At 43.8% G+C, this 21,550-nt stretch overlaps 2 protein-coding genes across 15 annotated transcripts in view; one reads left to right on the forward strand and one right to left on the reverse strand.

The window, feature by feature from the left end:
- The window catches only part of ccdc88ab (coiled-coil domain containing 88Ab), a 61,646-nt gene extending 53,016 nt beyond the window's left edge, over window positions 1-8,630 (forward strand). Inside the window, 6 exon segments of the mRNA XM_029449214.1 lie at window positions 1,140-1,192; window positions 1,194-1,377; window positions 1,572-1,625; window positions 3,347-3,433; window positions 4,358-4,638; window positions 4,750-8,630. Of these exon segments, the coding sequence (XP_029305074.1) occupies window positions 1,140-1,192; window positions 1,194-1,377; window positions 1,572-1,625; window positions 3,347-3,433; window positions 4,358-4,638; window positions 4,750-5,643 (1,553 nt within the window). The 3' untranslated portion in view covers window positions 5,644-8,630.
- A 1,724-nt stretch (window positions 8,631-10,354) lies between these two features.
- camk2g2 (calcium/calmodulin-dependent protein kinase (CaM kinase) II gamma 2) overlaps window positions 10,355-21,550 on the reverse strand; it is a 43,028-nt gene continuing 31,832 nt past the window's right edge. For 2 of the 14 annotated variants that reach the window (XM_029449221.1, XM_029449216.1), the window contains 9 exons: window positions 19,053-19,133; window positions 17,584-17,628; window positions 16,575-16,629; window positions 15,502-15,600; window positions 15,099-15,209; window positions 14,645-14,720; window positions 14,419-14,513; window positions 13,939-14,187; window positions 10,355-13,860 (listed from right to left, as the gene is read on the reverse strand). In XM_029449221.1, coding sequence (XP_029305081.1) covers window positions 13,955-14,187; window positions 14,419-14,513; window positions 14,645-14,720; window positions 15,099-15,209; window positions 15,502-15,600; window positions 16,575-16,629; window positions 17,584-17,628; window positions 19,053-19,133 — 795 coding nt within the window. In that variant the 3' untranslated portion in view covers window positions 10,355-13,860; window positions 13,939-13,954. The remainder of the gene's footprint in view (window positions 13,861-13,938; window positions 14,188-14,418; window positions 14,514-14,644; window positions 14,721-15,098; window positions 15,210-15,501; window positions 15,601-16,574; window positions 16,630-17,583; window positions 17,629-19,052; window positions 19,134-21,550) is intronic. The other 12 variants (XM_029449218.1, XM_029449222.1, XM_029449225.1 and 9 more) reach the window with 9 other exon arrangements.

Below are 21,550 nucleotides of genomic sequence, written 5' to 3' on the forward strand. Positions count from 1 at the left end.
GTGTGAGAGAGTAACTGCCGGTTTGCCTTTCATGCGCCTGTGGTGTGTGTGCCTCCATCTTTAATTACAGCATGATCGTCTCTGCTCGCACTCACCATGGAGGACTTGAAATGGAGCCTTTACTCTTTATGTCTCTCTCTCTCTCTCTGTCTCTCTCTCTCTGTCTCTCTGTCTCTGTCTCTGTCTCTCTGTCTCTCTCTCTCTCTGTCTCTCTGTCTCTCTCTCTGTCTCTCTGTCTCTCTGTCTCTCTCTGTCTGTCTGTCTCTCTCTCTCTCTCTCTGTCTGTCACTGTGTCTCTCTCTCTGTCTCTCTCTCTGTCTCTCTCTCTCTGTCTCTCTCTCTCTGTCTCTGTCTCTCTCTGTCTGTCTCTCTGTCTCTCTCTCTCTGTCTCTGTCTCTCTCTCTCTCTGTCTCTCTGTCTCTCTCTCTGTCTCTCTCTCTGTCTCTGTCTCTCTCTCTCTGTCTGTCCTCTCTCTCCTCTGTCTCTCTCTCTTCTCTCTCTGTCTCTCTCTCTCTCTCTCTCTCTCTCTCTGTCTCTGTGTCTGTCTGTCTGTCTGTCTGTCTGTCTGTCTGTCTGTCTGTCTCTCTCTCTCTTCCTGTCAGTGTGCTGCATTTCAGGTCTTATTCCGCTGACATGGACTTTCTGGCTCTGATCTTGTGTGTACAGCACCGCTGCTGCTGCTGCTGCTGCTGCTGCTGCTCAGATCAGCTCTGCATGCCTTCATGCTTCTGTACCGTCGTATACAGCTCAGTAAACAAAGTGCATAAACACAGTGGCCTCTTAAGGTGATGTTTCACCTGTTCAAAAAAGTAGCAGGTGACATCTTTATGCACTTTTGGTGATATTGTTGAAGTCATTTCTTTGTATTACTGTATGCTTGCTTTGATTTCCAAAAACGCTCGACTTGATTTTATTATATAAAACTAAAATCACTGAATAATTAAGCTACTTCCTCTAGTGGCCTGTATGAGACGAGTAACACAAACAGGAGCTTCTTATTAAGTGGTTGCTTTAGTCTTCGCCAACTAAGGGATGCTAAATGTCTCTAAGACATGAAGGTAGAACAAGCCGGACATGCATTACTTGACGGGGCTCCAGTGTTCCTGTCCTAATTTCTGTACCTCCGTTCACCTATTCAGCCATGAATGACCTGCTGCAGACCATGGCGGTGGCGGGCGGCCCCGGGGCTCAAGTGGGCGAACAGCATCGATAACTTAGACGGCGCTGAGGCCGGAGACGCCGGCATGACGGGGAGCAGCAGGCGCAGTGGGCAGAGCATGAAAGAGCTCGCCTTTTCAAACAACGCCATCGACTGTGCCGCGCTCACCCTGCCCAATGCACGGCATAGCAGGGCCAAGCTCCGTCTTCAGGTCAAAGGTCAGGATGCTGGATTTATTTGTGTGAGGGTTACTGACCATATTTAAGGTAGACGAACGGATCTGCAGGTGTTTTATATGTTTATTTTCTCCCTGTAAACGTTCATATTTAGAAGGCGCCACTCATTTGTGTGAAGATTTGTATGAAGAGTGAAAAAAGCAGCTGTAGCATCACGCTCTTCTGTGTCTCCACAGATAATGCCTCATGTGAGGATGTTGTCGGCTCCTTGGATGACCCCAAGAGTCAAGGTAAGACTTCACATGACATGAGAGAGAGAAGAGACGGGTAATTGCAGCACCAGAGAGCCTTTCAAACGAGGAATAAGTAAAAATACTGAATAGCTTCAAATAAAAGCAGGTCGTGTTCTCAGAAGTCCTACTGCTAATCTTTGGGCTGCCTTCCTGCACTTCGATTAAGCTTCATCTGCAGTTGGAAAAGCAATTTTAGTGGAGAGCAAAAAAGAGAGCGAGAGATCAGCCTCCATTGAAAGTAGGATTGACTCTAATTCAGGCTTTAGGACGTTATCCAGAGCAGTTAATCTGCGGCGAAGCAACTATTCATCAGTTCTGTACCGCTGTAATGAAGATGACCCAGTTGTTAAACAGCCACCAAACGACTGACACACATTCCTAACACCTAAGTCTACACGCTTACACCATCAGTTACCTGCAAATACTTTATTAGATTAATGCGTTTTATACCTTTTTAGTCTGCAAGCAGTTACTCTTAGACTAATATACCATGTTGACCCTTGTGCCCTTGTGAGGCGCAGGGGTTAATATAGCAGACGTAACACTACTTTGTATATAACGTACATTTCCTCTCCAGGACATTGGTGTACACATTAGCGTCCAACATGGATTCTACTTAGCTGATGAGTTCCCAGAATGCACTCGAGTTGCGAGACCCATTTCCCAGTAGGTCTCCTTAAGGGCTGAAAGGAAACTCACACACACACACACACACACACACACACACACACCGGACATTGCTTATGTCTCAGCCATTAGGTCATCTTCCGAGAGGTTATTATGTTTTGCTTCTTGATGGTAGTTTCAGATTTCTATTGATTTTTCAAGCAACTTTGATGTTTCTGTTTGAGTTTCAAACGATAAAGAGATATTAAACTGTGGGCAGCATTAATACGTAGTTTGATCTTCAAACATGTCATGTGTCACAACTAGAGTGTTCACACAGTGAAGGTCACATTGTCCCCACTTCTTTTCTTTCTTCCTCCTCCATCCTCCTCCTCAGGTTCACACAGTCACCCGTTTCTTCTCTTTATAACTAATCTTGCTCCATCATAGAGCTGCACAATTATGGCCAAAATGCTAATCGCCATTATTTTTAGTCAATATTGAGATCACGATTATTTATTAAGATTATTCATTGATTTCAGGGACAAAATATTGTATTGCTTTTCCACATTTAAATACACAAGGCACTGCTTCCTGACACACCTTTGCATCAAAATACAACTTTATACCTTATTCACGGTTCATCTAGATGCAAAACATAAATACGATTGTTCCAAGCACGCATTTTAAACGTCTAAATCGCAGTCGATCATGTTCATTTAAACGCGGGACGCCACAATCTTGATTAACATTGGATTAGTTGTGCAGCTCTACTCTTAGCGTCTGTTATTCAGCATTGTCTCCATCAGTTCCCCCCTTTTCTCTAAGGTGGGTCTGCCCTTGGATTTAGGAGTCCCTGTCCTCTCCATCAGTCGTTTCTTTGTTTACTGACTGGACATATTGGCGCTGCAGCCTGGCACTGAGCCACCCTTCCTGTGCTGCTTTCTGGCATGTGCCATCTGCTGCCCCAGCAGGAGACGCTCTGTCTAACTGTTAGCGCACACCTACGTGTTACTTTGTGTTTGTGCATGTAAGTGTGTGTGTGTGTGTATATATATATATATATATATCCTAACTGTGTGTGTGTGTGTTCCCTCTTGTCCCTTACCCAGCCTCCAGACCCACCAGTCTCCATAGCAACAGGATCAGTAGTAATAGTAACAATAACTCCCACCTCACTTCTCCTCTGGAGGGCAAAGGTATGCTCCTCCATCGCTGAACTCCCCCTGTTCTCCTCCTCCTCCTCTAAACTAACCATTCTCACCTTCCTCCTCTGCTCCCTTTTTATCTTTTTCTTTCATGCCTTTACTCAAACCTCCTTCATTGTGTCCTCCTGTGACAATTGGATCAACTCGGTTTGTCCTGATTTTAAAAGTTAAGGGTTACTTTTCTTTTTCCTCTCCTCTTTGGGAAACAAATTAAGTTTATTGTTCCAAATTAATATATTAAGATGATCCGGTCTGAGTGCTATGTTTAGTCTCCTTTTTGAAGATTCATTTAGCAAATCCAAATGTGACAGGTGCACTTTGACCCATCATGAATATTCATTATGTTTTGGAGACGCTTAACATCCTTTATGATCAAGTCCTCAGTGATGGATAAGCAGATTTGGCCTAACCTGCCGTTATAAAGGCTTCATAAGAGATCTCACACGGCAATAGCACATAACAAAGCAGTATATTACAGTACCATGCATTTAACATTACCATTTTACATGACCTGTGAAAATTAGATCAAGTCGGTTTTAAAATGTAAGGGTTAAAAAGTAAGCCCTGAATTTCTCTTTATTAATAATAATAATAAAAAACTATTTGTATAGTAAAAGTGCTTTACAAGAAGTACATTAACATAAAACATTATGGAAATAAACACTTAAAATAATGATGATCAAAATATGATTAATAATAATTATATTAAAATCATTACCCTTTTTTGCATCATGCACATGTACATCAATAAAGATGTATATTATAGTATTATGCCTTTTTATTTTCACTTTACCACGACCATAACTACAAAATGAAGATGTAGGCAGTGTAGCAGAGGAGTGGTTCTGACTGCAGAACACTGAAGGTCAATAAAGATCGTAGATTACTTCCTAATCTTTGCGTCTCCTCCCACAGGCGCGTTGAATGGCAGCCTCAGTAGGCCTCACAGTGAGAGCAGCGGGGAGTTCAGCCTGAGTTTGGACCAGGAGGTGTGGTCCAGCAGCGGCAGCAGCCCCGTCCAGCAGCCCTCCTCCTCCCGCACCTCCCACCAGAGCCCCCTGCAGCTGCGCAGGTCGCTCGACCCGTCCGGCGCCGCAGGCAGCCCCGGACAGACTCAGGGCAGGAAGTCGGGATCCCTAGCCGGCGAGGTGCTCTCACTGCAGCAGTTCCTGGACGAGGGTATTGATCCTGCAGAGGTGAGGCCTCCGACTGAGTTCTAAAAAGGATAGATGCGTTAATATGAAAGGATTGAACGATATGTTGATGCTACTGTTCTTAATGCTGTTTGTTGGCTCCGTCTCCCGCAGTCTGGCAGTCAAGAGAACCTCACTGTCGACTCTCCTCGACTCTCCACTTCTTCTGAGCATGTGCAGAAAGAACGCACTTTCACAAAGGGGCGGGGCATCTTACGCTCCTCCAGTGGGAAAGCGGCGCCGGTCAGCTCTGATCGCCCTCCGAGATCCACCGGACAACCGGGTCGCCCAACTCTGCGTAAGGCGGAGAGCACCCGTGTGAGAGGCTCTGTCCCGGTCCGCTCCAGCCTGTCATCGCAGGGCAAAGCCACCTCCGTGGCCGGACGCCTGGACTTGGCTTCCTCCACGCTGCCCCGGGCCAGCAGCGTCATCTCCACCGCCGAGGGCACCACGCGCCGCACCAGCATCCACGACCTGCTCTCTAAGGACAACCGGCAGCCCGTGTCCGTTGACACTTCTCCTAACGCCGCCTCCACTAAGGCTGGGGTTTGCTCCCAGCCTACACCCAGTGAGTACCACCCCAACACCACCCCCCCCCTGCCCAAGTCCCTCAGCTTACCTTGCCATAGCATGGAGGATCCCGACCTCTCCACCCTCAAGTCTTTCCTCGGCCCCTCCTTCACTGTAGAGTCGGTGTTCATGGACTCTATCTTTAGTGAGTCGGCGTGCAAAAACCTCCCCTTCCTGTCTCTAAACCCCACCCTAGTCAGCAACATCAGCGGGCCTCCCGTTACAAATAAAACACTCCCTCCTCCTCCTTCTATTCCCAACCATAGTCCCACCCAAAACCAGGCCCCTCACAGCCAATCAAATGGCCAGATGATATCCAGCCCAGCCAGTGTGAAAGAGTCTAACGAGGGCGATGAGCCCAATGGTGAGAATAATTCGGACCAGTCACTGAATCCAGAGGACAACCAGTCTCTGTGGTACGAGTACGGGTGTGTGTGAATGACGGGGAGGTTCTGGCTCATCTTTTCTACCAGACTTGACGTAAAGACGGCTGACGATCCTCCTCCTCTGCATGTATTTATTGCAGCACTATCTCTGTGTGGTGTTTTTGTTTTTGTTTTTGTTTGCCATGGTGCTGATCAGCAAATCGCTGTTTTTGTTTTTGTTTTTTTGTCACCTTCTGTTTTCTGCCTTGCTCTTCTCTCCGAGGTGGGACTCTGATGAATGTTCTTTCATCCAACAGCCATATTATTGTTTCCTCATCTGTTTCACTGGCTAACACGACACTATTATCTGCAGTTCAGTGACGTAATGTCAGAAATAACCATCTAGACAGCAAAGCATTGTGGGACAGATCTCGTAGCTGCAATTTCTTAATTACAAATCCAAATTGATATTTTTAAATGTGTCGGATGATAGATTCACTTCTTCACTGTTTATGATGATGTCTCGATGATGTTCGGTTTCTCTGCTTTTTAACTCATCATTCACTAAATTGCACGGCTTTGTTCTGTCTGACCCGAAACGCTCATTTTGATTGTTGTGATCAAAATGGTTCTCGTGTGTACCTTCGTTTTGTTTGTGTTGATGGTGTGTACAGTTTTGTTTTTGTTCATTTGACACCTTTCTCTGTATTTTTCTTTTCTATATTATTAACCGGAGTATTTGCTCTGCGGGTGTTAACTGACCTCTGGTGACACAATGATGAAGCTTCATTCCCACAGTGATCAGAGGGAAGGTGCAGTTGTTATTGAAACAGGAAGTAGTAAGTCTTCAGTGGGCTGATTTGTGAATGAAGCTAACATCATTTGTTTTGGTATCTGGAAACTTTTATTTACTCATCCCGACGCAACCCAATTTAAGAATGGATAAAATAGGATTATGTATTTTAGACAAGATCTTGTACAGATTGTTATCATTAAGTTATAATCAAAGACGAGCACTGCTTCGTAGTGCTGTCCGCCTCTAGATCCTTATTTATTTCTGCTTTTGTACTCTGTTCTCGCTGTTTTGAAGTTTAATGTATTTATCTTAATCTACAGTATATGCCGGTATGAAGTAAATGAACATTTCTTTTCACTGTCTACAGATGTAACATAAACGTTGCCTTTGTCCTACAGATGTGGAGGGCAGAAAGTCTAAAAGCAGGAGCGGGGAGCCGCAGCAAAGCTGCTAAACCCCGCCCCCACCGCCCTCGTCTGTCTGCTACCATGCTGTGAGCGCGTGGTGAGTGAGTGCTGCTCGAGCGGGAGAAATAGGGATTGGGGCTGAGGGGAGGGTGGGGTTCGGTCTTGTCTCCATGGGAACCTAAAACATGGTGTAACAGATGTCGTCCATCCTGCCGTGCACTTGCTTCCCTTGCTCTTCTAAGCCCAAACCTGCCCCTCCTCCTCCTCCTCACTGTCCTGTCCGCCGTCCCCGTGGTGCCAAACGCCTGTTCAGAGCCTGATGGGACCCTGGTCTGCATGGCATATGGGCCGTTTAACCATGAACGCTTTGCCTGTTTGTGTCCCCAAATCCCCCAATGAGAGGAGTTCTCCGCCCCCAGCACCTCACCGTATCCCTCCTCCGTGACGCTTCTCGTGTTGTAGGTGAAGCTGGTTTCCTGCTGGTGAAAGAAAATAGACCCTTTCCTGTTCTCGGTCTGCTTGTTGTTGCTGCATGGCTTCGGTGTAGCGCTGAAATCCTTCCCCCTTTCTTGTCCCCTTGACGATGCATGTAGATCCAGGCTGGCTGCTTCCGTGTCCACTTGTATTTCACTGTCTACGGTTACAATTTCTGACTTTTAATCTTCTTTTACTTTGTGTTCTCTTACTTTCTAATCTGTCTCCCTTTCTTCTCTTACTCCTTCCACTCCTCTTTGCTTGCCTGGGACTCAGAGAGAAAGGTGGCCTTGGAGCTGTGTGTCTGAAGCCTAGTCGAGTTAATCTGCTGAGACCCTCTACAGTGAGAAAAGATTGTATATCCCAGTTTCCTTTTCCTTCCCTTTAACCCAGGACACTTCATTAGAGAACAGTGGCTTCCTTCTCTGTTTAGTTTTTTCTTCCTTGAATCAAGGAAACAGAAAGATTCTAGAAAATGTTGCTGTGACAGTTTTTTTTCTTCTGTAAAGACTAAAGCTGTGGCAGATTGCACTGCCACGTGTCCTTCAGTGTGACGGACTGCTAGAGGTGCACTGGTCTTTACGGACTAAGATTAAGTGCCAATGTTCACACGACAGCCAAAAGGGCGATCTTAAACCAGACTGATGACTCCATTTTGGATCTTCTGTGCAACTTCAGTCAGCCGGACCTTCTTTTGCCCAACGCCATGATCACAAAAACTTTTGTAAACGGGCAGCTTGGACAAGCAAAGACGACTTTCATTCAGGCTCGTACAAAACATTTTCAAAGCATGTCGGCACCAAACCTGCTAAACCTGCTAAAAATGCTGAAAAATCACAATCTGCATGGAGCAATCAATCAGCCAATCACTTCCTTTTGTCCAATCAAAGAGGAGGACAGCGCTCAGTGGGGAGTTTACTTGCCTGGATGCCAAATGGACTTGGACAGGAAGCCATAACAGCTGTGTGATTGGCGTCTGTTGCCTGCCAATCATGAGTGAAGGTTGTGTGATCTGAGAGCAAGAGACTAATCATGGGAGAGTTTCAGGTCACAGCTGGCAGCCGGGGCCAACCTGAAACAATCCCGACACACACCTTTGAATCATATATCCTCATGGATCATTGAGATCACACTGAACCATCTCATTTATCGCTTCCCATCCTGCTCTGAAAAGGAAAATAACAGTAAAAGCACACTTCCTGTTAACGTCATACCTTCACAGTAACGTGTATCTACTTTCTCAGTATAAGTGACCTGTATCCGACCCAGTACGTGCAGAGTTCTGTAGCTGTGTTGAACATGATGATGATGAGACCCAGTGTTTTCCTCCTTTTCCACTTTTTACATAAATCCATTTGATGTAATTAAAATTCATCAAGACTACCGTGTGCTCTTTGTGTTCATTGCGTGTTCATGTTGGGGGCTGTAGTACAAACATTGTATAATACATTACTACTGCAGTGGGGCCAACACTGAAGCTTAATGGTGGGCATGAGCCATTAATTTAAGATATAGAAATGCTTTCTAGGATCACAAGTTCCCTTGATGGTCCGTGTGCCTCGCCTCTTCCTGTTATGCTCACCTCATGCCAAACTGACTTCCACTCAGAAGAAATTTGGCATATGGAAAATATCCCTATTGTGAGCCTCAGCAGGGAAACTCACCATGTCCTGAGTGAGAGGAAAGATATCACCGTGAATCACAGGTATGGAAACACTCGCATGTCTGTACAGGAGCTGATATAGGTTCATTTGTTTGGTCTCTGGCGCCATCTCGAGGTGGCGGTCGGTACTACAGTTAGAACAGATGTTATTTACAGACTAGATGGTCTGAAAGGAAACCTCATAGTTTGAGGCACAATCTTCCTTTAACATTTCTGAGCTGACAGGGTTACAATCAATAATATCAAACTTAAAATACAGACATAAGTGCATGCAAAACGATAATTACAACCTGTAACCCTCTGGCAACATACCCATGTTGAGCCTTTTACATTCAAACAATACTTCCCCAGTTATAATGCAATACTTTGAATCAGAGGCAGGACCATAAGGAACCAATTGCAGTGTTTAAATGTGTCACATGAATCTCTAGTGGGCCATCCTGAAGAGTGTTTTTGCAGACTGTCCCACAAGGATCAGCTCGGCCATTTCTCTCTTTTTCAGTCTGGAAAAAAAAATATTCACAATAATGAGTAAAGCTTAATTTCTAATAGTTTAATGTACTTTATTTGCTAATTAAGTAATGGAAACTTGCTAAAATGCAAATGTTGCCTTGAGGTAACGGTATCATTAAGGTAAATTGGATAAATGAGCGTGGCTCCTGCACCGCAGGGACTTGCAAGACTTTGGCATCCCGAAGAAAAAAAGTGTACAGCTTCCTGAAATTCAAAGCTGAAGTTGCCTTTACAACGAGAGGAAAGTCTTGAAGAAGAGGGGAGACCATCAGAGAATGGTGAGACCCGGAGGAGAAGAAGGGCAGAGCCTCTGTGTCAGGTCAACCCTGACCTTAGGCCTCTGTGGGTGGGGTAAACATTCAGACCTGTAATCTTGTTCAAATATAAAAAATAACCATTTTCATATTTTAAGTGGCATTTTAACCTGTTGAGGCTATTTAGTATTCTCCATGTGTTTTTAAATAAATGTGTTCAAATTTGAAAGAACTCTTTTTTTCATTACTTACCATTATGGTACGGTGTTGCCTCAAGGCAACGTACCCCAAAAAAGACCCCCCCCCCCCCCCCCCCAAAAAATAGTTTATTTGGACTATTCCATAACAACTTTTTTTTTCTCAACTGGCATCATGCATACCATAAATAGCATTTTTATTACAATTTGCTTGAGATTTAAATACATATTTAGATATTTAAATGCTGTATATTATACATTTTAAAAAGGTTGATGTCTGATAATATTGCATAAGTTGCAGGGGAAGTAATTGTATTGACTTTTTGCTGTATTTGATGAACCACTACTGGATCATTTGATAACTGAATCCTCCACACGAGGAGATTCTAAAGCTGCAACATGAGAGAAACTGACGCCAATAATGAAATGCTATTTTATTAAATACTTAAAGCTATGAAGAACAAACAAACAAACACTCGATAGTTTTTAATGTATGTTTATTAACTGTATGGTCATGCAAAAAAATCCAGCATCCAATTCGAAACAGTAGAAACATGTAGCCCCTTTAGTATAAGGTTACAATGCAATGTACTTACATACCAGCGAAGGCTTTTGCTAATCATTTCCACATTTTAATGTGAGATAACAATCACTTGGTTTCCATATCTCAGACGGAGCCATTTCAAAACCTCGAGGATGCAAGTAACACAGGTTTCCATTTCTTTATCAAGTAAACAGTGAAAAAACCAGAAAGTAGACATGCATATTTCTTCCATTTGTAGAACTGCATATATAAGATTTTTGTTTTAAGGATATTCCTTCCCCTCAGTTTAGTCGGGTTGTGTTAATCTGACATTTATTAGACATTTGCCAAAGTATTTTAACTGGAGTTTATAAGAGTATATGAAGCAGAACAGACAGCAGGTCACCTAAAGTGAAACATCTTTCTCTTGTAGGTCGTAGCAGCGATTAGCCCAAAAGTTACCGTGTGTAAAGGTGAGTTTATATTTGGTCACGTATCCTATTTACATCAGTGAGACTAGAAGTCGATACCCTGTCATATTAAAATGTTACAATGGATCTCAATGACACTTCAGCTGAAGCAGGGCGGTCACTCTGCAGGGCCATGAAACTGAAAAGATAACTGATGTAGTTATTGTTTAATATTAATGTTGGAGCATCCATCTGAATCTGTGGATTATGACATTATGTATGCAAAACGTCTGCACACATTATTTCCACAGGGTACCTTTTTAACAGGATTAGAAAAAAAGCTTTTCAATGTGTGGACGTTTAGGATGAAATGATCCAAACGATGAGAATCACTTGGGTTGACCGGTGATAGATACTGCCTGATTTTAAGGAGTCATGAGATAGAAAGGTTAGAAACTAACTATAAATAAAAGGTGTCACTGCACCAGCTGCCTATTCTTCAGACTGTCAACTCTGAATCTATTGTGATGGCAAGAAAAGCACAGGTGTAACAAATCATTGTGAACAACAATTGTGCTTTTCCTGCAACAAACTGTCTGCTGTGAAGGTCTAGTTTGGCTTCATATCAAACAAATGCAAATTCAACTCGATCCAAATGTCCTAATACTTCACTATGAAGCTGGTTGTTCCCTCAGATCCCCTGTAAAGTTTAACTTCATCTTACTGTTCCATTCAAACACCCCCCATGACTGGAAATACACAAGGAAAGAAAAGCATCTGGTCAGACACATCACCTGGCATCAACACACACACACGACAGATCTACGTAGAGCCATACAAAACATCAGTTTCAGTAATTGTTTTACAACGGAGAAGTGTGGTGATTCATGGTGCAAAAAGTGTGATGGGGGGGAAGGGGACACAGTTTTCATGGCATGTCAGATATGCAACATCACTCAGAAGCACAGGCGGCTGATACAGTAGGACAGGTCTCACATATGATTCATGTTGTCGGTGTGATTGAAGCATGATCGTGACCACCAGCGACAGCGTGAGTTACTATAGAGCAGTGTAGCACAGACGGGTTCATCCCTCCGCTGGTACAAAGTTTCTACGACAGTGAGACATCAGTGCTGCAAAGTTTAACCACTGACACGGAGATATGTTGTGTCCTCTTTAAAGGGAGAATCTTTGCACATGTGCTTATATGATGCGAGTTCCACTATAGTTCTCTCAACATGTGAGGAAACGGGCAGTAAAAAAAAAAAAGAAGGGTTGTGGCCATCTCAGCCTCCATTTATTTCAACCCCTAATATTTTTTTTTTTAGTAGTTCTGGCTAAAACAAGTGATAAAAATATCAACACCAAAACACCAACAACTACAACATTTACAACAAAAACTGACAAAAGGGACCAAATCCATTGATTGCCATCAGCGACGGTCCCATAGCCCTCCAGCCGGCAAAGCCCTCTTCCCATCATGCCTTTTTTTTTTTTTTGTCCAATCCCTCGGCTGCACTGCCTTTTTAACATGCTTTTTTTAATATTTCCAGGACTTCACACAGAAGTACAGCAAGCCAAAACTGACAACACACACACACACTTTAAGAACAGTCAGAACAAGAGACAGGCATAAAGGTGACATCAGTATCATCACACGGCGTGGTGCTACTCGGACAGTAACGGGGCTGGTTATCGAAGGATGGAGAGTATAAGAGGCAGGAATGATGGAAGTAAAGGGGCAGAGACGACGTGGAGAGGAAGGATTTTGGCGAGCGTAACCTGAAGTTGCAGAAAGGTTCACTCCCTCAGAGCGAACACAACAGCATCGAGTCATAAGTGTTTGTGCAAAAACAGTACAGGCCATTAGATAGTTCATGCTTTACATCAAAAATACACAAAAACAGATAAAGAAAAGTACAAAGTTGGCGTGAGAGTGCGTCCGTGCTTTCAGATTAGGTAGTTCAGACATGTGAGGAGCTTTAGACTTTGACCCATGGAGCCTCTGTGTTTAACTCCAAACACTGCAGGGCAGAAAGATGGAGGCCTTCTGCAACTTCAGGATGAGCGGGCCTGGACGTGTGTTGTGTCTAAAGCTCAAGGCTGGAGCACAGAGACCTTGTGTGTGCGTGCGTGCATGCATGGTGTGTGAGTATTTGTATTTACACTTCGGGACCTCAAAGCAGAGAAAAAATACCCACTCATGCTCAACTCGCCTCCCTTCACCCTGAAAGTAAATCATGGTTCCCCTATATAAATATTTATTTATACACTTCTATTAAATAAAATCCCCCTTTTGATTAAAAATGATCGTTTAACACAATACTTTAAAATACATCATAAAAACAGCTTCATAACACAGAATACAAAAACACAATCAAAATAGAGGTCCCTTCAGTAACGAATCTCGACGCCTTTATAACCGTGTGCAGATGCTCAGACCTCACACTTAAACTGGATGTTAAACTCTGATATTAAGTAGATATTAGCTGCTCCCATAAACCCAACCCTCATATACCTGTAACACAAACCAGACTTATTAAAGTAGACGTTCTGCTGCTCTCTCAAGACTAAAACAAATTGCAGATGTACTTGCCGCCCAGTTCTATTCCGTATGTGGTAAGTGTACTTGTTTTTTCTGATAATATATATATATATATATACACACACATATATATATTCTTTTTAATACTTTTCCAGACAGCAGACAAAACAAATACAGGGAAATAAAGGCCATAGGAGACGAGGACCAGGACAGCGTCGCCACCAGAAGCATGCACCATCTGCAAGAGGGGGCTGACGGCCGCCGGGCACCAACATCACCTAGCTAGGGTTGGACTGGATCGTGTTGGTCGGTCATTTAGTCAAGCTTTTGAAATACGCAGAATTATTTTTGTGTTTTTTTTCTCCCTCCCCCCCCATTTTAATGTATAATGCATTTTCCCCACATTTGTGTTTCTACAACTTTCCAAGCAGCCTCTTCCTCGCCAGGATCCGGGCACATCCGACCACGGAGAATAAACGCTCCAAACAGCTTTAGAGTTCAGGCAAAGCTGGAGAGGGAAGAATGACAGTTTATTTATGGCTGCACCGTCCTAAGACACGCTAATGTAGTATATTAAGAAAAATACCTGGGCCTGGGTCAGTTCACTGCAGGGGTGCAGCCGGCGCTCCTGAGCAGTGGAAATGCACGTTGAGCCATTTGGCTTCGCGGCGATGCCACACACGCGTCTCCTCCGACTGGCAGGAGCGCGGCCGGCCCTGCGTGTCCATGTACTGCGTCAGGCGGATGTAGGCGATGCAGGCGGCATCCTCACCGATCAGATGGACGTGGGGGTTCAGGATGGTGGTGTGCACTGGCTTGCTGTTTTTACTCAGCACTGTGGGGATGCAAATGTGCAGTTCAGCGGTTTGTAAATAGATGTCAGGTGTAGATAAATAATCCCTTCTACAATATAGAATATATTAAAGTTTTATGAGGAAGAAAAAGGATCGACTCTTTCTGAAGATACGAAATGTGTTTTGATGAGAATCTCTCGCTCAGGTGACGCTGCAGCAGCACTCCCATTCATCCGTCTTAATGCTGAAATCCACAACACTGAGTAACTTACGGTTCTCAAAGTAGAACTTGTGGAAGTCCATGCCCTCCACCAGGTTTCCAAGAGCCTCAGGCTCAAAAGAAGTCAGTCCAGGGTCACAGATTCTCCTGTCGGAGGAGACAACGTCAATAACCTTACGTGTTAATGTGGAGGATTAAATGCTGCACAACATCGCGGTGTGAAACAAAGTGAGCTTCAAACAAGGCACTTAAAAGATGATTGCATTATGAAAACTTACGTGTAAGCCTCGAAATCCCCATTGTTGATGGCTTCAATCAGCTGCTCAGTCATCTTTATTATCTCCTGTTTACGAGCTGAAACAGAAAGGAGGAGGAGGGAGGGGGGGGGGGGGGAGACAACCAGGAGGTGAAAGACAGTCAGGAATCATTTGAAAGTTAAACAAACGCTGCTCCTCGTGCTCCGCCTCAACTTACTGACATTTGAAATGAAATCAAACAAGTTTTTGGAGAGAATAACCAGCAGATGTGACTGCACTCACTAAGTGTTCACTTTTTAATTAACATGCAGCTGCTGAGCCAGAAAAGCAAATCCTCCCCCCCCCCTGCATGTAACTGTGTTCATAAGTCCTCAAACCTTCTGCCATCCGGTGGCACAGGAAGTTACAAACGGACAGTATGAACACTGCTTCAGGAGCCTTTGCACAAGCACTGCACAACATGCCTGGCACTTACTCTGCTGCAGGTTGCGGCTGCTGCCTGCGGGGGGCGACAGAGCGGACCCTGGTGCAGGACAGGAGCTCTGAGGGACACTGGGGCTGCTAGCAGCCTCCTGCAGGGGACCAGCTGCAGGCAGGTACAGTCATCCCAGTGAAATAAAGGTATATTTGGCAAAGCTAAAGAGTTAATTCTGCACAAAGTATATGAAGCTGTTATTGTAGGAAAGTAGAGTCCAGGCACTTAGTGTGGAGGGGGAACAGGAGGTGCAGTCAGGACTGGGTGCCAGTAGATGGCAGCAGAGGGGGAGAAGAGAAGGGAGCCTTTCTTTGGCTCGTAGGGAAGATTTGTTTGTTGAGGAAAAGTCAGGACACAAAGATCAGAGCTGAGAGTTGAATCAGGTGAACTGCTGCCAACTTACAGGTGGGTGACGGGTACTGAGGCAACTGGGTCTGGTCCTCAAAAGTGCTGCACTGGCTTAACACTGCACTGTCTGTAGTAGTAGACTCACAGGCAGCGACTGCCCCCATCACAAGACAAACAGACAGATGCATGCTGACAGGGAGCTCAGACAACTCTTTACACATTCAATCCATCAAAAATAATAATAATCATTTAACCAATTGTGTAGTGTGTACAAAGCTAAAAGAGAAAGTAGTTCAGCTCTGCCCGTGTGAAGAGGCGACGGTGAACTGAATAAACAATATTCGCTCGACTTACTTACGTTGTAGCTAAAGTCGAGATCGTGCGACTGATCAATGTGAAACTAACGAGTAACAACATAACAGTTAGTGTTCATTTAAACGATCAGCTGGTGACCTTTCCTTGACCTTGTGACGTCACTCTGATTTTATCCCTGCAGGATCTGATGCATCCTCGCAGTGTTTGGGTTTCAGAGTCAGAGAGAGATTGCATTACATTCATATAGCAGATGATTTCATCCAAAGCTATTTATATAAATAAGTGCATTCAGCCTCTCGACTGCATGTCAGTAATGAGCCACTATAAGATCGAGTGCTGGTAAACCCACAGAAAGCTGCCTTAAGTAACTGGATTAACTATTTTCCAGGAGGTCGCTCTGTCCTACTTCACCTGCAAACATTAGCGGGTCATCCCCGAGAGGAAGACGATTAATTAAAGGTTGTGGCGCGTGAAGCTGGCGCGCACACACGAGCACACCAACAGTTTTGCTCTTCAGCAATTGAAAATGGAGACAACAGCTAGAGTAGATAGCAGCACTGATATCAGTCCACATACATGCAGTGTTTGCATCCAACTCTTCACCTCACATGTGTCCTGTGATGCTCAAAGGCACCAGTCTTTCTTCAACCACTAAACTTACTGGAGCTTCAACTACGCTGCCTGAAAGCTCGACCCAGGAGACGTGCATTACATCAAACGTATCATCTGATCTGTTCAACAGAGACAGAACCTTGACAAAATATACGGTGCGCGAGAAGAGGCATGCAGAGTAGGTGAAAGTTGGACAAGTACCTTTCCTACCTTTCATCTCCTCCTCTTCTGTGTTATTACAGCTCTCTGTGGAGCCCTGTGAGACAGAGAGGGGGGGGGGGGGGGGGGGGGGGGGGGGGATAAGAGAGAAAAGAGAAAATAGCAAAACAAAAATGTTTTTACTGTGCAAGTGAGACAGGGTCGGGACGCTCTGGACACATTGCCCATACGGACACACGGGACAACCTGACGAACAGATGGACGACTCCCTCCCAGGAGCACAAACCAGCCAGCACAGCAGCGAGGGGAGCGCACGCAGCCACACACACATATGAGCAGCAGAAATGTGTGAGCAATTTGAAATGTGTGAGTGCATGTGTGACTGAGAAGTGTCAATGTAAAGAAAGCTGCGTAACAGCACCGGCATTTGAATATCGAGTGATACTCGTAGTTAGCCAACTTGCACACCAACAGAACAGCGTAAGCAGCAGCTGCTTCATATTTGAGTAAATAGTCTTACGTGAGTATTGAAAGATGTCAGTGTGTATGTGCTGCTGTTAAAGACGGGACGTGTCGGATTTTCTCTTTCATATACATTTTAAATGACCTGCATGGATCTGATTAATTATATACTTCTACAGGGTTTACAGTCTCACCTGAAGTAAGGTCTGCTAACGTTAGAAGAAATTAATATAAGACAAATTATATTTGGCTTTTTAAGCTTACGTTTTTTACACTTAAAATGTGCATTTAAAGGTAACGTACTGTATCTTTAAACCTGGCAATAAATACATTTATTTACTTGAATAATTACATTTTAAATTCACTTTTGGTTATCACAATTTATGTGATTCTTGGATAAGCAGTACTCTTTTTATTATTTGATTATAAAAAAGAAGAAAAGACGTAATAAAACACGCTGACACTCACATTGTGTGCACAAGGAAGCGGAGAGACTCGTGTGTTTGGAGTATATTTAGAGAAGATCCTCCACGAGTTACCTGCGAGTGTTAGTGGCTGGGGGCGAGTGGTGGGAGGAGGAGGGGCTTACCTTGGTGCCGTCAGCTGGGTTGTGTACAACAGTTGTCTGGGCTTCCTGGAGGGAGGTAGGAGACACTTTACCATGCAGGGAGGGGATGGGCGGGAAGATGCCAGGGAACACCAACAACTCAATGACGACAAACCATACACAAAACAGACACATGTGCGCCAAACAAACAAACAAACAAACAAACAAACAAACAAACAGGAGCTACAGTGCGAGTGTTAAATGGAGGACTGTAGAAGTCACGGTGCTCAGTGTCAGTCTGTCCACAGCGTTGTGGCCTACAGGATCATTTTCTCCACAAATGCATGAAAACAACACTGAGAACGAGCCGTGTTCACCAGCCGGGGCCACGACTGAAGAGGAGGGTGTGTGACTGTACTGTCTAACGCCAAGAGAGCTACAATAAGCATGGTGACTGTGTGTTTGTATAACCACTCCTCATCCTCAGCCGTGACCCTGCCGCAGATACATTCAGCACAAAGCAAATCCAAAAGCTCCAAGTACTACATTGTTAGGAAAACAAACCCCCAGTGTACCGGTTCAGTCAGTCAGTCAGTAACAACCAGGAACTGCAACCTTAGAAAGCCAGCCCCTTCGGCGACATATGGGCGAATCTACACTCGAACATATTTAACCAATCCTCAACTTCACTCAGTATTTACTGGTGTGCAGAATTCAGCACAGGCATTATGTGGAAAGTAATCGGCATCATGTACACATGTTGCATGGCAAGTTAAAATGATGTTTTATGTAAATACTTTGTATAATCTCGTGACTCCCGTCAGATTCTATCAGACTGGAGTAACAGCCATCATAATGCTGAAACATTTAGTGAAAACACTTCAGTCACACCTCTGGGAGGATTTGGCTTTCTATTAAATTAACATTGTTCTTGCTGCCATATTTGAAAAGGCTCAATCCCATCACATACACAAACACAGGGGCTGCATCCTCATACAACTTGAATCTCTCCGTCCACTCCAGCTAACGCTTTACCCAGAAGTCCAGAAGTAAACTTGTAAAAGATCAACTTTTGATCGAGAGTCAAGGTTTTTGTGAGTTCTGCTTTTTGCAAGCTGTTGCCATAAAGCTGTTCTTCTTCAAAAGGCAAACAATCAACCTGATGTCACCAGGATGTGGCTGAGCAGAGCGCGTTTGAAGAGTCTGCTGTTGTGCAGCAAAATGAAAGTCATTCGTCTACCTAAATATATGTGCGTGTCTGCAGGAGGTCTGGGTAAAACACAAGCCAGGAGAGACACTCAAAGTCATCAAATCCACTTCCAACATCACAGTTTGTGTTCAAAAACAGAAGCAAAGAGGCAGAGGATGAAGGACGAGAGAGAGGACGAAGTGAGGTTTCACTTAACACGGGGCGCCACACGGAAAGATGAGCAGGAGACAGAACTTAACATTTAAAAGATGGAAACAATGAAATGATGCAATGTGAGAGAAACCAAATAGAGATGAGGTACCATTGGTGCTGAAGATGACATGCTGCTGTCTTTGGTGCTGCTGCTGCTCACTACACTGTTTTTACTGTTGGTTCCCTGCGACTGGGGCAAAGAAACACAACACAGAATGACTCCGGCTGCGTCCACTGGGCCTACATTATCAACCAGCCTGTGGGAACCTCAGGTGGAAACAGGAATACAGCCATAACACGGCCCATAACTCGACTACTTTTTAATTTCTTGTACTGAGCGACTAAAGGGCTCTCGTGTGCCTGCATATAACGTCTACAACCTTTGCATAAGAAATAAAAAGTAAGAATACAGAACAGTTAGTCAGCACATGCATTTTTTTTTTAAAAACAATGAACATATTTTTTTTCAGATTGGATTTTAAAGTATTTTCCTTTTCTAAGTAAGAAAATCAACATCTGCTGGATACAAAGCGAAGTTACAAGTTTGTGTTTCAAATACAAAAATGGAAATAAAGAAAATAAGTTTATAATAAGTCCAGGTCTCTGCATGCAGTGAAAGGCCTTGATGACAACAGTGTGTGTGCGTGCGTAACGTCGTGTACTGTATGTTGTTTAGAGTCCTTTAGACAGTCTATGCCCCCTGCTGAGTGTACACAGCATAGGTCTTAATTAAAGTAGAATAGTTTACCGACACGTTCATTGGCTGCGGACATATTGAAAGCCATGAGCTTTAAGTACATTTTAAAAAGTGTTTACGTAAATATAAATAAATGTTTTCTATTTGTATTCGTATCTAAACAACATTAACAATAATTCCTAAGTCTGAACCGTGAGCTTACTGCGATCTTGAAGCCAGTCTTCTCAGTTTGGGATTTCAAACGTTACAAACTAAAGATGTGGAGTTTCAAAAACAAGCATGGAGGGTCTTACACGAAGATGGCATCAGTTGCATTATGGGAAATGTAGGATCTAGTGTTTTTGGAGGTTGATCCACACTTTGTATCTCACCGTTATGGACGTGAAACACTAAATGTGTGGAGCACCTCTTGCTCTTATTTTAGTGCGGTTTTGTTCTGCAGCGTTGAAATGATGTTACGGGATCAGAGTTAACCGTTTCTTCAAGTCCTGTTATATATAATATCTATCGACTCAGGAAAGGTTACCCGAGGACACACACTATGTTCTCCACTGACACACACTCATACTAAATATTCAGCACAGTCTCAGTGCTGATTCAACGCGTTCAAGAAACATTTCTTTGGAAAAAGAGAATTAATTTCTTAATATAACATGTTTATATTTCTCACAGTAAAGAAGTCTATATCTTTTATATATCAGTTCTGAAACTCATCAGATGGAAAACCCTAGTTTATAGACCATAAAAGTGCACATTTTATTTTGAAATTCATTAAAGTAAAAGTCAATATATCAAATGACTAAAGAAATAATATTAAAAAAGTCACTGTATCACGTTATATACACAACTTTCTCTGTATACATGTTGATTATCTGCAGGTGACCAAGACAGCCGTTTTATTTACAGGGAGAGGAAGAGGAAGAGGAAGAACGTTCACGCAAATGAAAAATAATGAGGGTACGATAAAAATGCAATAATTGAAAAAAGAGAAAATGATTGTATATTGATGTTTACAGTGATTCAAATGTCCATCACTCCTGTGATGGTCAGGGATGTTGGAAAGTAAGCCAAACTGGCTGATCTTAGACATCAGAAGAGGAGTACGGGACGGGGATGAGTGTGTGTGTGTTGTTTGTCGGGAGTTGCAATGGTTAGGGTGGCGCTTATGGCAGAAGGAGATGCAGGGATGTTCAGACAAGACGGATACTGTCAGACAACGCTTCAAACATCTGCCAAAAGAAAATAAATAAGAGGAGGGGAGGACCAGAGGGGAGGGGGGGGGGGAGACTCGAAGAGAGACAAAGAATGAAAAATGAACGAAAACGACAGAGCCGATCTCACCATCAAACAAACACTCGAGCTGGACTTCCTTTTCTGACAGACAGCAATGGAGAGGAGGAGGACAAAATAAGGGGTCATCGGGAAACAAGGAAACTAATCAAAATAGTAAAAAGTGAAGCTGCCAGATTGATCCCAGAAAGAGAGAAAAACAAAACAGCTGCAGAAGCTTACACAGGAACAAAGATGAGACGGAGGGACACTAAGGGGGGGGGCTTCAGCAGGAGCAAAGAATCAGCTGCAAAAACAACGTTTTAAAGCAAAACTAAAGGATTTCAATCGTTCGTTTAATGTTTGTGCTTTAAGTTATTGTTTAAGTTACTGTATGCAATTGGAATTTTATGTTGGCCCTTGTTGATCATGGCGCTTCACTGCATGCATTGACGCTGAACGCCGATCAAAACAAAAAGTGAGCACCGAGACATGACGGCAGCTCCACTCGCTGTGAATCAAAGACAAACCTGGTGGTGAAAAAAAGAAGCATTTTAACAGCCTTTTGGTTTTTGTGATGTCCCTTACTTTCACTGTAATCTCACATCTGCTTTACCTGTGCTCCACCTTTAACTGCTAAC

Source organism: Cottoperca gobio, chromosome 15 (assembly GCF_900634415.1).
Source record: "Cottoperca gobio chromosome 15, fCotGob3.1, whole genome shotgun sequence".
Classification (NCBI taxonomy): Eukaryota; Metazoa; Chordata; class Actinopteri; order Perciformes; family Bovichtidae; genus Cottoperca; species Cottoperca gobio.